The sequence below is a fragment of the Fukomys damarensis genome, unplaced genomic scaffold (genome assembly GCF_012274545.1).
Source record: "Fukomys damarensis isolate Sample0158 unplaced genomic scaffold, DMR_v1.0_HiC HiC_scaffold_3, whole genome shotgun sequence".
Lineage (NCBI taxonomy): Eukaryota > Metazoa > Chordata > Mammalia > Rodentia > Bathyergidae > Fukomys > Fukomys damarensis.
In genome coordinates this window covers 6,272,973-6,289,223 of record NW_022900915.1, presented here as the reverse complement: position 1 = coordinate 6,289,223, position 16,251 = coordinate 6,272,973, and the positions used below count along the sequence as shown (strand labels likewise).

At 33.8% G+C, this 16,251-nt stretch overlaps 1 protein-coding gene and 1 long non-coding RNA gene across 2 annotated transcripts in view; one reads left to right on the top strand and one right to left on the bottom strand.

Moving 5' to 3' along the window:
- The window catches only part of LOC104864306, a 78,669-nt gene that overhangs the window by 32,648 nt on the left and 29,770 nt on the right, over window positions 1-16,251 (top strand). The gene's annotated exons all lie outside the window — the stretch shown is intronic.
- Window positions 1,837-16,251, bottom strand: part of Slc27a6 (solute carrier family 27 member 6) — a 54,714-nt gene continuing 40,299 nt past the window's right edge. The window contains exons 6-10 of the mRNA XM_010627200.2: window positions 15,698-15,788; window positions 13,586-13,784; window positions 11,954-12,051; window positions 10,470-10,600; window positions 1,837-2,180 (exon numbers count right to left, since the gene is read on the bottom strand). Of these exons, the coding sequence (XP_010625502.1) occupies window positions 2,004-2,180; window positions 10,470-10,600; window positions 11,954-12,051; window positions 13,586-13,784; window positions 15,698-15,788 (696 nt within the window). The 3' untranslated portion in view covers window positions 1,837-2,003. The remainder of the gene's footprint in view (window positions 2,181-10,469; window positions 10,601-11,953; window positions 12,052-13,585; window positions 13,785-15,697; window positions 15,789-16,251) is intronic.

Here is a 16,251-nt window from a genome sequence, read left to right as displayed (position 1 = left end):
TTTTAATATAGGAAATTAATCTATTTCCTTTACATATTGGTGCCTTGGAACACTCAGGCCTATTTTATTTTTAAAACTTTCCCTATTTACCATAGTGTTTGTTCATCTTTTTAAACTAATTTTTGCAAAATTGATTATATTTTCTAATGGTTTCACTATAAAACTTGACCTATTTATATGCTCTTGCATTTACAATTTATATTTAACAACTCTTAATTTTTTAATAGGTTTTCCTAACAGTGACAGTGATTGAATTTTCTACAACTTCAGTGCAAGCAAAGCAAGCTCCTTAGAATGTAGGACACAACATGAAGGAAGCAGACTTTTCCTTTGGTTGTGCAGGGATCTAGATTTGTGGGTATACTGGGGTTCTGCTAGGTCTAAATCCATTTCTCAGTCCAGCTCTCCAATGTCCTTTGTCTTATGCATTTTCCCTTGCTGTAACAAAATACCCAAAGCTGGTTAATTAAAAAGAAAGAAAAGGTTTATTTAGCTCACAGTTTTGGAACATCTGTTTGGCTTCCAGTGAGGGCCCCCTTGGCTGCTTCACAATGTGATACCACAGTGGGAAGGGCAAAAGCTTATGTAGAAGTCAAGCACATGGAGATGGCCTTGCTTTGTAACAACTCACTCCTCTCTGTACATACTGGAGTGCCATGAGAACTGTATTAATCCTGAGGATGGTACCCCAGATAACTGGAGCAACTTCCACTAGGCATTACCTCCTAAAGGGTCCACTGCCTAAACACTGCCTAACTGGGGCCCACTTTCCAGCCAGGAATCTTTGCAGAACTCACTTTAACATGGTCAAAAAAATATTGCCTTCCTATGGAAGATATTTCACCTTGCTGAAAGACTTTATTTTGCTTGAAGTTTAAAGGAAAGACTGGAACTTGGTCCTTCCAGATAGAGATAAGTACAGTTGTGTTTATTGATTTACATTGCATTTATGGTAGATTTTCCATTTAACTATTTACAAGCCTTAGAACTTCTAGCCCCTGCTGTATTTGATCTTGTCATGGCTCCAGCTTGATCCCTGCATTATTAGTGGTTCCTATAGCCCTGTTGGTTTTATCATAAATTTGATCCCCTTTACATATCTTCAAGACATTCCTACGTGCTTACCAGTTTCCCTGCTCTGTGGTACCTTATTTTCTCATGTCTTCTGTCAGCTTAATATGAGTTTAAGGTAAATGAAGTCAGAGTATATACATTTAGTGAGTCAGTTTTCTTTGATTGGAAATTTACAGTTAGCACCAAAACAAAGACACATACTAATGAATATGATTTTATTGGCTTATAGAATAAAACATACACAAAATATTTGAGTTAAATGTAGCCATTTATTAAACACTAGAAACTACATATTAGAAAGTATTTTCTGATTGATAATCTAAACAAATGACCATATATTTATTATTGAAAATCTTTAATGTTAAGGCAATATTTAGTTATGCACTGAGTCTAAAAATAGGGAAAAAGGACAATCAACTAACGTTTATATCAATTAAAGCAAATTAAAATCTTACTAAAAAGAAATTATTTTGCATAGTAAGAAAAATATCAAAAGGTTAATGTTAGTTCCAATTTTCCACTTCATAACGAGCAATCATATACATGATTCCCAATTTATGGTGATTATATTTACAATTTTTGCTTTTCTTTTCTTATTTGCATTTGGTAAAAATTGCACTTTCAATCGGGGTCTCTTCTCAGACTGGCAATGTGTCGCATACGCCTCTCTTGTGATGCTGGACAGAGCAGAAAGCAGCCGCTCTGAGTCAGCCACATAATCACAAGGGCAAACAGCCAATTTCCCAGCGCACTGTGTTGCTAGTTGTGATGTTTGATGCATTAAGTGCACAAAATCACATTTTTCTTATGGCATTTTCAACTCGTGATGGGTTTATTGGGAGGTTACCCAATTGTAAGTCAAATAGCATGTGTCTTTTCCTCTCATTCTTCTTAGGAATTCAAATGAAAATACTGTATCTACAAAAATATTAAAGTTTTATCTCCCCTAAAATTATCTGCTCATAAAGTTCTTGGGTCAAAGGCACATAAGATTTTTCCACGTTATCCATAAAGTAAAGTGGATCAGAAATTTTGATTGGATTAAATCCTTCTTCCACCAACTGAAACTTCTGTGGTTTAAATGTCCCTGTTGTTTCCATTTTTTCCTATAAAACAATTACCCAGATGACATAGTCATTATATATAAATAAAATATTTAACATTGTAGGCTATAATATTTAACTATAACATTTTATATTTAATAATCTTTATATAAAATAATGAATATAATCAATAAAAAGTTAGAAGTATGTTTAAAACACATAGCGTATATTCTCAATTCAATGCCAAAACAATGTGCTGTGGAGAAAATACTATTAGGAGTTAAAAGCTATAAAAGATAGCAATTTCTAAACAAAGTACACACAAATCTATTACACAGGCAGAATACCTTGGAACCAGAGAGGGTACCGAATATTTTAAAATCTGGGTTCTCCTTAGCAAGTTTTCAGGGACTTACAGATAATTTAAAACTTCAAGAGAAAGCCAATAACAAATCATGGTGAACATTCATAAACTACTAGTTCAAGGTTGTTCACAGTTTCAATAGTAGCTCATGATACATTCTTTTCAATTACATCATAATTATTCCAATGTGGGTTTTCAATGGTTTCTATGATACAAACCAGGTTTGTTAAAAATCAAAATGAAACATGAAATTAGCTCTTGTCTTGTCCAGTTCAATCTAACTCAAAAGTTTGCAGAGCTGTGTAGTGCCCAACTAATATATCTTAATAAGTAATTATGGTTGTTGGAAAGTCAAGTAAAAGGTTTTTTAAAAATGTACATATTGTTTTTTTCAGATGGCTGCTAATTTGTTAGACCCAAATATTTATTATTTTTACCTAAACAGTGAAAAATAAATGTTTGCTTATTTGCTTTGATTCAAGAGTGCCATAACAGAAATTACTGAAACACTAGAAGTATCATGAAGCTAGAAAACTTAAGAATACTTGCTCTAGGGATTTAAAGGAGAGAACAGTGTATCTCTTTGGGGAGTTTCAGGTATGGAGAACGATCTTGTTTAAATCAGGTGACCTGTTGGAGATGTACAAAACTCGTGTAGCACTCTTATGAGAATTTTTGCCATTCAGAACAATTTAGGGGTAAACCACACTTTGAGGCTCTTCCTTCTTTCCCTCTCCCCCTTCTGCTAAAGCAAGATTTTCATCATAGAATCAGATGAATCTGTGTAGGCATATATCTTTTCCTTTTTCCGCAAATTAGAAATTCACTCTATTTATACAATTTGGTGTTCTGTCTCTTTAAAGCTAAAGGTCATATCATTGTTTTTAAATTAGCACTTTAAAAATAAATTTCAGGACATTGAAAGAGACAAGGATTTATTTGGACAGAACTCCACAAGCAAGGGATGCAAAAGGCAAGGCAAATGGGACTGTATCAAAATAAAAAGCTTCTGTAATGCAAAGGGAAAAACAGAGTGAAAAACAAAGTATAGAACAGGAGAAAATATTTGTAGTATACCTTTGAATAGGGGTTGCTATTCAGAATATACAAGGAAATCTAAAAACTCATTAGCAAAATGAGAATAATGATAACTTGATCTTAAAATAAAAATATACTTAAATACTCATTTCTTAGTTTTTCTTTTTGGCGGTGGCTGGGTACCAGGGATTGAATGTGGACCCTTGTGCTTGTGAAGCAGGCAGCAGAATCATTGAGCCAAATCCCCAGCCCAATAGTCATTTCTTAAGAGAACACATACACATGGCCAACAGACATATGAAAAAATGCTCAAGTCACTAATCATCAGGGAAATGCAAATCAAAACTAGGATAAGCTATTATCTCACCCCAGTGAGAATGGCTATTATCAAAGACTGAGATAGAAAGTTCTGACAGCTTTCTCACACCCAGCCCCAAAGCTTGGCAGCAGACCGGAAAGAGTTACAACTGCCTTGGAGCTGGTCTACAGCTCTCACACCAGCCACCCAACATCAGCAGCAGACCCATAGGAGGTAGAGCTGCACCGGTGCCTGCTGCCCCACTACAGCCCAGCGCCACTGCCCCAACCCCACACCTCTGGCCGCCTGGCTGTGCTGGTACCTGGATTCACACCACAGAAGCACAGGGAGGTCAAAAAGGCTATTGTCCTGAGCTCTAGCCTTGACTTTGATTTAATTCACACAGTTAAAAGTGATAAATTAATAACTACCACAAATTGTCATTTTTTAAACTGTGCTTTGATGCTTTTGTGTTGCTGATTGTATCACTTAGGCTAAGATGTTCTGATTGATCTAATCAGTTGTCCTTCCTGGTACAATGAAAAAGAGATTGCCTCAGAGTCATTAGACACTCAAAACCTAAAGACAAGCTATAACAGGAAGAACAAAGTATTAACCCAGGTATCAAACCAACAAAAATAAATCTGGGAATAAATCAGCAAAAATAAAACTGGGAAGACATTCAAACAAGGCTCAAGCACAAACATAGACTTCCAGGGCAAATTCTGGGGGAAATGAGGTGGAAAAGTCCGACAATCAGATCTGGACACCCTGAACTGATAGCACAGGAAGTAACAAAACAGATGAACGAAGCTCTAGAAAAATTCAAAACAGAAATAATTTCCCCAATAACTACAGAGATGGTGAGCAGAATGAAAGACATGATTAGAGACTCTAGAACAGAAACACATGAAAAAAAAAAAAAAGAAAAGAAAACATGAGCTCAAGACCATGATGGAAGCCATGAATCCCTAGCATAGGAAAGAAATGGAAACCATGAATACCCAACATTGGAAAGAAGTGGAATACAAGAAAAAGATTCAAACAGATATCCAGATTAAAACCTCTCTTGCAAGTTTACATAACAGACTGAGTCAATCTAAAGAAGGATATCAGATATAGAAGACAGAATGGTGGTCAGTTACCATGAAAAGAAGGATCTAGTAAAAATAGTAAGGGAGCTGGGCGTGGTGGCCCACGCCTGTAATCCCAGCACTCAGGAGGCTGAGGCAGGAGGATCACTGTGAGTTCGAGACCAGCCTGAGCTACATGGTGAGTTCCAGGTCAGTGTCAACTATATAGTGAAAAAAAAAAAAAAAAAAAAAAAAAAAAAAAAAAAAAAAGTAAGGGAACATGACAAATCAACCCATCAGTTCCTAGATAATATGAAAAAGAATAATAAGAGACTGATAGGAGTCTATGAAAAAGTGCAAATGACATAAAAAACTGTTTCCAGAATGACAAAAAAAACTTGCCAAAGAAAGCAAAAGAATTTGATATACAGATAAGTAATGCATATATGATTCCAACTACACATGATAAAAAAAAAAATCTACACACAGACATATAATTAGGCTCTCCCAGAAACCCAACAGAAGAACAAAATACTACAAGCACTTAGAGAAAAGGAACAAATCACATGCAAAGGAAAGCCCATCAGAATCACAGCAGACTTTTCAACACAAACCCTCAAGTCAAGGAGAGCCTGGAGTGAGGTATTTCAAGATCTCAAAGAAAACAGCCTCCAACCTAGAATGATGTATCCTGCAAGACTATCTTTCAGAATTGATGGGGAAATAAGATACTTCCCCAAAAAAGAACACCTGAGAAACTTCATGAATACCAAACCAGCCCTCCAAACAATTCTAAATAATATCCTAGAATAAGACAATGAAGATCACAACTCCATGACCCCAAACAGAGCAAATCCAGCAGGCAAGGCAAGAATTTAAAGAGAGAAGGGGAAAAAAATTAAAAAGAGCCAGCAACAGGATAATAACAGTGATGATAAGTCAATACATATCAGTTGTAACCATCAATGTTAACAGCCTCAATTCACCAATCAAAAGAAATCGACTGGCAGAATAGATTAAGAAGCAAGAGCTCACAATGTGCTGTATACATGAAACTCACCTAGTTCAAAAAGAAACTCATAGACTGAAAGTAAAAGGATGGAAAATAGATCTCCATAAGACAGGAACCCGTAAAAAGGCAGGGGTAGCTATCTTATTTCCAAGTGAAGTAAATTTCAAACAACTAAGAGAGACACACAAGGTCACCACATCCTTGTAAAGGGAACAAACCAAAAGGAAGAGATGACAATCATAAATATGAACCAAATAATACTGCCCCCAACTATGCAAAGCAAACATTAAAGGATATGAAATGCCAAATAAGCACTAATACAATTGCAGTGGGGGACCCAAATACCCCACTGTCACGAATAGATAGGTCATCTAGACAAAAAATTGAACAATGAAATACTAGAAGTGAATCAAGCTTTTGAACAAATGGACTTAACAGATATTTAACAGACATTGTTCCACCCCACAATCAGAATGTGCATTCTTTTTGGCTGCACACAGGTCATTCTCCAAAATGGACCACACACTAGCACACAGAACATGTTTAAATGCAAAGGACTTGAAGTTATCTCATGTATATTATCAGACCATAGTGCAGTTAAACTGGAGATAAGTAACAAAAGCAAGCACAAGAACTTCACAAACACATGGAAATTAACACATTCTTGAACAACCAATGGGTCACAGCAGAAATTAAAGTAGAAGTTAGACTGCTTTTACAAATAAATAATAATGCCAATACAACGTACCAGAATTATTGCTACACAATGAAAGCAGTTCTGTGAGGGAAATTTATAGCAGTGAATGCCCACACTAAGAAAACAGTGAGCTCAAATAAACAAACTAATGTTGAATCTTAAGCTTCTAGAAGAAGAAGTGGAAGACAAACCCAAAGCTCATACGAGGGAGGAAATTATAAATACTAGAGCAGAAATCAATGCAATGGACACTTAAAAAAATCAATGAATCAAAGAGTTGGTTTTTTGAGAGAATAAATAAAATTGATAAGCCCTTAGCCAACCTTATCAAAAAAAAAAAGGAAAGAAAAGGCTCAAATCTATGCAAATAGAAATGAAAAAAGTAAAGACACAACATATCCAGCAGAAATCCAGAGGATCATCAGTACCTACTTTGAGAACCTGTACTCTAATAACAGGGAAAACACAGAATAAATGGACATATTTCTAGATACATATGAATCACCAAAGTTGAATGAAGAAGTTATAAAAATTCTAAACATCCCAAATGAAATCAGAGACATTGAAAATGTAATTAAAAATTTACCAACAAAGAAAAGCCCAGGTCCTGATGGATTTACTGCTGAATTATACAAAACATTTAGAGAAGAACTATCACCACTATTCTTTAAACTTTTCAATGAAATAGAAAGGGAAGCAATGCTTCCTAATTCATTCCTGGAAGCAAGTGCTACTTTGATTCCAAAACCAGGGAAAGATCACGAAAGAAAGAGAATGACAGGTCAAGCTCCCTAATAAACATAGATGCAAAAATTCTCAATAAGATGCTTGTAAAGAGAATACAGAGGGTGATCACGAAGATCATACACCTGACCAAGTTGGATTTATCCCAGGGATGCAAGGATGGTTCAACATACATAAATCAATAAATGTAATAAACTATATTATCAGGGTCAAGGACAAAAAAAACCTATGTTCATCTCAATAGATGCAGAAAAAGCATTCAACAAAATTCAGCACCCACTCATGATGAAAACCATGCAGAAAATTGGAATAGATGGTCTTTTTCTCAACTTGATTAAGGCTGTACGTGAAAAAGCAACAGTCAACTTCATACTAACTGGTCAAAACTGGTCAATGTAACTGTATTGTATATCTAAAATGTACCAATAAAAAATATTTTTAAAAAATAAGTTCTGGGGAGAAGAAAAGTCAACCCTTGCATACTTTTGGTAGGAATATAACTTAGTTCATCTTTTAAGTATGTCTGAGACATAGCTACACTCCCATGTTTATTGCAGTTTTATTGACAGTAGCAGAGATGTGGGAACAATCTAAGTGTCCATCTGAGGATTAATGGGTTAAAAATGTGGTGCATATACACCATAGAAAGCCATTCGGCCATAAAAGGAATAAAATCCTGTCTTTTGGAACAACATGGATTTAACTGAAAATCATTAAGTGAAAAAATCCAGATACAAAAAGACAAGTACCACATAATCTCATTTATATATGGAATCTAAAAGTTAATGTTATAAAAGATAAAAGAAGAATGTTGGTTACCAGGAGCTGGGGAGAGAGAAAGAGGGAGGAAGGGATGGAGAAAGATTGATCACTGGGTTTTAAGTTATAGTTAGGAACAAGAAGTCTATAGATAGCAATAATGTAAGTTTTAAAAGAACATTTCAGAAAGATAGAGGAAAGGCTTTTGAAAGTTTGCACCATAAAGAAATAATAAATGACTTAAACACCTTAGAATATATACATGTATGAAAACATCACATGGTGGGCCAGGGATGTAGTTCAATGGTTTCACTGCCTGCCTTGCAAACACAAGGTCCTGAATTCAATCATGAGTACCAAAAAAACAACAAAATAACAACAACAAAAAAAAAAATCACATGGTATTCTGCTAATATACATAATTTTATGTTTTTAGTCACCAGTTAAAAATAAAATTTAAATGGCCTTATAAGAGCTTATGTAGCCATTACATTTTAATTAACCTTGCCTTCATTCTTGAACTAATAGATAAAAATAAAAAAATTTACTACTATAAATAATACTTTGAAAAGCAACTCGAACATTTGTGCATCTATTATTTCTGAAAAATAAATTTATAGAAGTTAATATTAAATCCAAAGATATGTCAATTCTTTTTTTTTTTGAGACAGGGTCTCACTATGTAGTTGAGACTGACCTGGAACTCACTTTGTAGCCCAGGCTGGTCTCGAACTCACAGCGATCCTCCTGCCTCAGCCTCCTGAGTGCTGGGATTATAGGTGTGCGCCACCACACCCAGTGATACGTCAATTCTTAAGGGTTTGATCATATGTTACCAAATCATTTGCTAAAGAGGTTATGATGATTTATTTTATCGGTTGCCATCCTGAGTATTATCACATTATTACTTTATAAGTTATTGGCAAGAGTCCTCTTCATCTTTTCTGTGATAGATTTTTAAATAAACAGTAGTTTACTCATTTTGTCAAAACTAATTTTAAGTTTTGTGTTACTTTTATCTGATGTTTTATTACTATAGTTAATTTATTATGTAATTTTTTACACTGCTTATTGTCGAGCTTTAAGTGTTAGGTTTTGTGCTAATGATAGCAAATACTGTAATAATATTAAAATATTTTCTAAACTTGTCCAAAGCTGCTCTAAGTCTGCTAGAGTAGTCCTTTGAGAAGTCCTATGCCTTCTCTTAAATGAAAGTAAATTTTAAGTTTCCTTGGAAGAAAAAAATGCCTACAATATCATTTGTCCACTAACTTTCTGTGAGATCAAAATACATTACTTAAGGGGTAAGGTAGAAAAGGACAGAGAAGATTAGGTGTGTTCATAAAATGACATATGAAGACCACCTTCAGGTGTGAAATTGTTTCTACCTTCACAGCTGCATGAAAGTACACAGGCAATAAGATCATACAGAAAATACACAGAGAACATATAAATATGTAAATAAAATAAGAGACATCTTGATGGGATAAGTGGATTATGTCAATATCCTGATCGGGACAGATGTACTTTGGGATGAAGTGGGTAAAAGATTTGTAAGATCTTTCTGCACTGATTCTTAAAACTAGATATTAACCCACAACTTTCTCAAAGAATTTCAACCCAAAAATTTCAAGTAAAATATATTACATTTGCTTCATATTTGTTTGCCATTAGTACTTCGGAGGGCTATTATGAAATTAATATGAAACAATGTATGTAAAATCCTGAAGGATAAGCAAATGAAATATGTACTTATGACAGTTTCAATGACCTATGCCATTGGACAGACAGTAACTTGGCTATCAGGAATGCCTGGCAAATTCCCTAAAAGCAAACCTGATAACACCTACTGATCCATTAATAACAGTAATTTAACAAATGTATTAAGAAAGATTCTGAGTGATTTGATGATAAGAGATAACTGTTACTTATCTTTGGGAAATTATAGTTGAGGCACTATGTTAATAAGTAAATTACTGGGTAAATGAGTAAGCAAAGATACCAAGCTGAGTAAATTCTTCCTCTTTTTTGCTGAATACTACATCCAATGAGAGACAGGCTTCTTCCCCCAGAAAGTCTAATATAATAAAATAGATAGTGGTACCTCAGTTCACAAAATTATCCATGATTCTGGTCACAAACCAAATGGGACATGAACAGAATTGAATTTCCCATAAGGTCAACACTGAACCTAGCCATTGAATTTGATTCAGTTCTTATCCACTTCAGTTCGCAGGCAGGCAGAATCATGCAGAGAATTAAGTTCGTGAACTGAAGCACCACTTAGTCTAAAAGATGTAATATTATATTGTTGTTAAGCCTCCTCCTGGCTTCTGATTTTAGGTATGAATTAGACTGCAGAATTACCTGAATTCTTAAAAATCGTGGGCAGGCATAAGATGGTAGAGATGTTACAACTTGTTCATAAACTTTTTCTAAGTTTAAAGACTTATTTGGTTTTAGAATAATGGAAGCCATTCCTGCTTTTCCTTCATAACCTGGAAAAAATTTTGATATAGAATCAAATTGAAATACCAGATGAATTAAAGTCCTGTCAACATATTTATTGCCATAGAGGCATTAAAACTATTGTAGTGATAAGAATGTAACAGTAGTATAAATCAGTGTCTGTATTTCCCCAAAGGAATCCATAATCTATTCCTAATCGTCTGTGCTACAGACATAAAATGCATAGAATGGAAAATTGAAATTACCGATATTTTGCTTCCCACCACCACTAGCAAAAGTACTAAGACAGAAAACATTTATTCAAAGGCAGATATATTCCAATGGGAATGCACAGTTTAGACATTAATTCAAAAAATAAAGGACAATTTTTAGTTAAAATTAGTATCCTGTGTTTCCTTAATCAATCCCATAGATTTCTCACAGCTTATCATGCTGGATCTTAGGTGGGTCAGATCATACTGGAGACTTTCTCAAATACCCAGTGGTGGTTTATTAAATGCATATCCCTTTTGTTCTCTTAGTCAAACACTCCTCACTTGCTATCTCACACTCTTGTAAGAATTAACTGGAAAATATTTTTAGTTGTTGAAAACAAAAAAGACAGCAAAAATAAATATTCTTTGACTTCAAATTGATCACTTTTCCACACATCATTTTCACCATCATGAAACACAGAATATATATTATAATTGTATGAGGCTATACCAATTTTTTTTTTTTTTTTTTTTTTTTTTTTTTGTACTGGGAATCAAACTCCAGCCCTTGTGCTTGTGAGGCCAGCGGTGGAACCACTGAGCTAAATCACCAGCCCTGAGGCCACACAAATTTAAAAATAAAATTTAAAAGAAAACTTTTGAAAAAAACAAGCTAATGTTATTAAATATTTAAACAAGAACACATTCTTCTTTAATGATATGTACAATCCCAAGTCATCATAAGAAAAATAATGGACTATTATTGAAAAGCTTCAACTATTTTGAAACAGTGAGTCACTCAACAAAAGTTTCAAACTCTGCTTAAAAATACACATGGACATTAAAATACATTTAGTTCATTTCTCCTAATGTGCCCATGGAGTTAGCATAGTCAAAGAATTTAACTTTCCAAGTTTAAGATGTTTCTTTTAATATCTAAAAATTAAAAAGCTGAATCAGAAAAAATATTTTTAAAACTAAAGTACCCTTGTACATTCCATTCTGAAAATTCTTCAAGTCCTTTTTTTTGGTACCGGGGATCGAACTTGGGTCCTGTGCTTGCAAAGCAGGTGGTGGCACCACTAAGCTAAATCCTCGGCCTGAAAATTCTTCAAGTCTACGGTCATACCACCCTGAATGTGCCTGATCTCATCTGAAAATCCTTCACAATCCGAAATCTATTCATACCTGACACAGCCACTCCATAGACATTTATTTCCTGTATGAAATCCAACATCCCAATAACATCAGCAACCTCTGTGGTTGCCACATTTTCTCCTTTCCACCTAAATGAAAAACAAACTGCAGTCAGTGCACTGTATTTGGAACATTAGGTGCAAACTTTTAGTTTTAATGCCTTGCATTGGTTGTGTGCAAGCACCTACTGATTGAAAATAACTAGTTTTCAAAACAAAAATTGTTTCTAAGGAAGGAAGTACTTCATTGATTAAGTCAACAAAAATATTTTGTTTAAAATTACTTTGCATAAGCCTTAATGGTAAAAATTCTTACTGTAAAATGTTTTATAATAACATCAAAAACAAAAATAATAATTATAATGATTATTAAGAAAAATATTTTGTAAAATAACAGTATTAAGTACAAACATCCTTATTTTGGGTGATGAGGATATAAGGAATTAAAAGAAAAGCTATAGTTGTTCTTTACTTTTTCTTTTCTTTCTTTCCTTTTATTTTTTTTTTTGAGCAAGAGTTACAATGTGTCAGTATACTGTCTGAGTTGGTCTTAAGCTTCTGGCCTTATGCCCTCTTCCAGCATCAGCCTCCCAAGTAGCTAGGACTACAGGTGTGTACCACTGCACCCAGCCTAGAGTTGCCTTTCAGTACACAGAGTTCAATTTACAGGTATTAATTCCTTCAGCTCCTTTAATTTATACAAACATTTCATTTTAATTCAAATAATTTCATACAAAGTGAACTTTTAACACAATACTAGAAGGCAAGAAAGGAGGAAGAATAATTTATTAATTCCAATATTTGCTAGATGTTTACCCTAAGCCTTTACTATTTTTATAGTCATTGGCTACTAAGGTGACCTGAAATAATTTTAGGAGATTAAAAAAAATTGGAAAAGGAAAAAAATTTCTCTTTCTGTATTTTTTTATTAAAAGAGTTTTATACTAAAAAAAAAAAAGGAGTTTATCAATTTACACTAAACGAATTCATTAGAATTGTTACAGAATTGCACACCAAAATTTAACTTCTGGTCCAATCTAGAAAAAAATGGCCAATAAATTTTAAGTGAGGAGCATTATGAAAGGGCTCTGTCTGCTGACAGATAAAGATTATGTGGTCTCCAGTGTTTCCATAAAAGCACAGCTCACAATTACAGATCGAGTCTTGATGTAGTTCGTACCTGAATGTGTCTCCAATACGGTCCCAAAAATAAAGGAAATTCTCCTGATCTTGGACCATTAAGTCTCCTGTGTTAAAGTAAACATCTCCCTTCTTAAAAACATCAAAAAGCAATTTGTTCTTTGTGTGCCTATAAGACCCAGCATAACCAAAGAAGGGATTCTTTGTATTCACCCGAGAAATGAGAAGTCCAGGTTCCCCTGCAAGAGAAAGGGACATTTTTAAGGAGTTTATATTTACACTAAACGAATTCATTAGAATTGTTACAGAATTGCACACCAAAATTTAACTTCTGGTCCAATCTAGAAAAAAATGGCCAATAAATTTTAAGTGAGGAGCATTATGAAAGGGCTCTGTCTGCTGACAGATAAAGATTATGTGGTCTCCAGTGTTTCCATAAAAGCACAGCTCACAATTACAGATCGAGTCTTGATGTAGTTCGTACCTGAATGTGTCTCCAATACGGTCCCAAAAATAAAGGAAATTCTCCTGATCTTGGACCATTAAGTCTCCTGTGTTAAAGTAAACATCTCCCTTCTTAAAAACATCAAAAAGCAATTTGTTCTTTGTGTGCCTATAAGACCCAGCATAACCAAAGAAGGGATTCTTTGTATTCACCCGAGAAATGAGAAGTCCAGGTTCCCCTGCAAGAGAAAGGGACATTTTTGCAGTCATCTGATTAAAACTATTGTTGCATGCATCTAAATTATATCTAGCTTACCTCACTTTCCTTTGAATTTATTTCTGTGCTATTTGACTTTACCTACTGTCAGTGTAGATGCAGGTAGATCCTTTCAAAGATTACCAAGAACACAAATTTGGAAAAACCAACAAAAAGAGAATTGAAAGCAAAGGAAAAGTGTACTAAATTTCTTTAAGTGTCTGAGTCGATAGCCCCATGGCTATTTTCATTTTGGATTTCATAGATTTTAACACAGAAAATATTAACAACATAAATAAGAACTCTAATAATAATTTTAATAAAACGATGAGTGAATATTTATTGAACACCTACCATGACCTCCTTTCAATTTTCATTTTACTTATTATTTTCAGAAATCATTTGAAACTAATACTATGTCTTATTTCATGAGGAAAGAACTAGTTCCCAGAAGAGTGAAGTAAGTTGCCAAAAAAGAGAGAAAGAAATAGTACTAGAACTCAAATTTAAGTCTCCATGATTTTGTGAGAAACTTCCTGTAAAATATAAATACTCGCTCTAATAATATTGATATGCTATTAGAAGTTTTTAGAAATAGTTTACTACTCTAGGATGCTATTCTGGGAATCCTTGACAGAAAGATTAAAAACCCTCAAAAGACTTAATGTTCTTTGTTTTTCTTTTTCAGGACAGAGTTGTGAGTTTCTTCTCTGACAAACTAATGATTGCAAATATTTACTAGGTCATAGTGCATTCATATTAGTCTTGCTGGGGATAATTTACATTGTGAGGACACCATGCCTTAATGTAAAAAAATTGAGTAATTTATAATGAGAATTCTAAGATAGTAAAGTAGAAATTTGGGGCTCAGCATTTTAAGAAACTCTGAGAACATACACATAATTCTGAGATTCAAATCCCAATATCAGATAATTGTAATGAAACACTTGTGCTTTTCTGAAAAAAAGCTTGTGTTTAAGTTCTTCGCAACCTCTTCAGATGCTCCCTTTTTCTAATGCAAACTGTCCACAAAGTTGAATTAGAGAAACATGTTTGATTGATGCCTTTAGGCCTGAAATTCAGAGAACTGGAGAATTTTTTCAAATAATAAAAAGCTTATATTTTTCAGTCTGTCAGCTACCAGAACATTAAAAACAGGTTTGCAATCTGGCTCCATATTTGAAGTAAACATTTAGGAAATCACTTCTGAAATGCAGTTTGAGTGAATATAGGGCAGTAAATAATAATCTTAACCTGTTCTATTCAGATTGAATATCTAAATAATACTAAGTGCACATCTCTACATTTCATTTTATTTTTAATTTGATTATATATAGCTAATTTGGGTACTGTCCTCCATTATCATTTGTAACCTCAAGTTGTAGGTATATTTTGTGAAAAGAGAAGGGAACAAGCTGCAGGAATTTACACACATCTCATTTACCTGTCACCGACAGCCACATGAAGTAAATGTTATCTCTAACTTACATATAAAAAATGACACTCAGGTTGACTAACCCTGCCCATAGATGCAGTTCTTAAGTACAAAAGTTCAAAGTTAGTCAATGCTAGCCTGACTTTTCACCACGTCCAGAATAACAAATAATTTCATGACATAGAACATTAGACACATGCTGCTATTACAAACTAGAAGTGGTAGATTTAGCAAAATAGCTAAACAATGGCCACTTTTTAATTTTAATAATTTGCCCTCCAAATGACCCTGTGAGGGCTACCAATAGCTAATAAATAATTAAGCTATCTTACCTGTATTCAAATTTCAAATAAATCAAATTACAAATTAGAACTAGTAATTATTTGTTTCCTAAATTCAGTAAGAATTATACATAAGAGGGAAGCTTTGCTTAAGGAGATACCCTCAAATATGAGTCTTACCTTTATTCACACGACTACACCAGTCTTGTTCACTTCTCATGGGTTCATCTTTCTGAAAATCATACTTTATCAATTCAAAATTGAAAAAAAGCTGCAAAACCAAAATCAAGCAAAAAAAAAAAAAAAGTCAGTGAGTTATTTGTGCCTTGACATCTACTGACTGATTTTATGCTCCGTTGAAGTAACTAGCATATGGCTTTATTAAAACATGTTATTTTTACTAGCATTTACTTTTATTTCTTTTGTTATACTTTATCTAAAACACTACTGAGTTTTATTATGAATGAATTATACAATACAGAAGCAATCTAACCACTTATTTTCATATTCTTCTGACTATAGGTGAGAAGATGGTCATTCATACCATCTTTTGAAAAGCAAAAACTGACTAGAAGTAAAATATAAGCTAGGAGAATGTCAGCATTTTGTTTATTGTTTCCTTTATCGTCTAGAAAAGTGACTGAATGACTAAAAAAAGTACAATTATTTGATAACTACTTTGACTTTTCATCTTGGGATTTCACATTAATGCTCCTACGCTAACATTCATTACT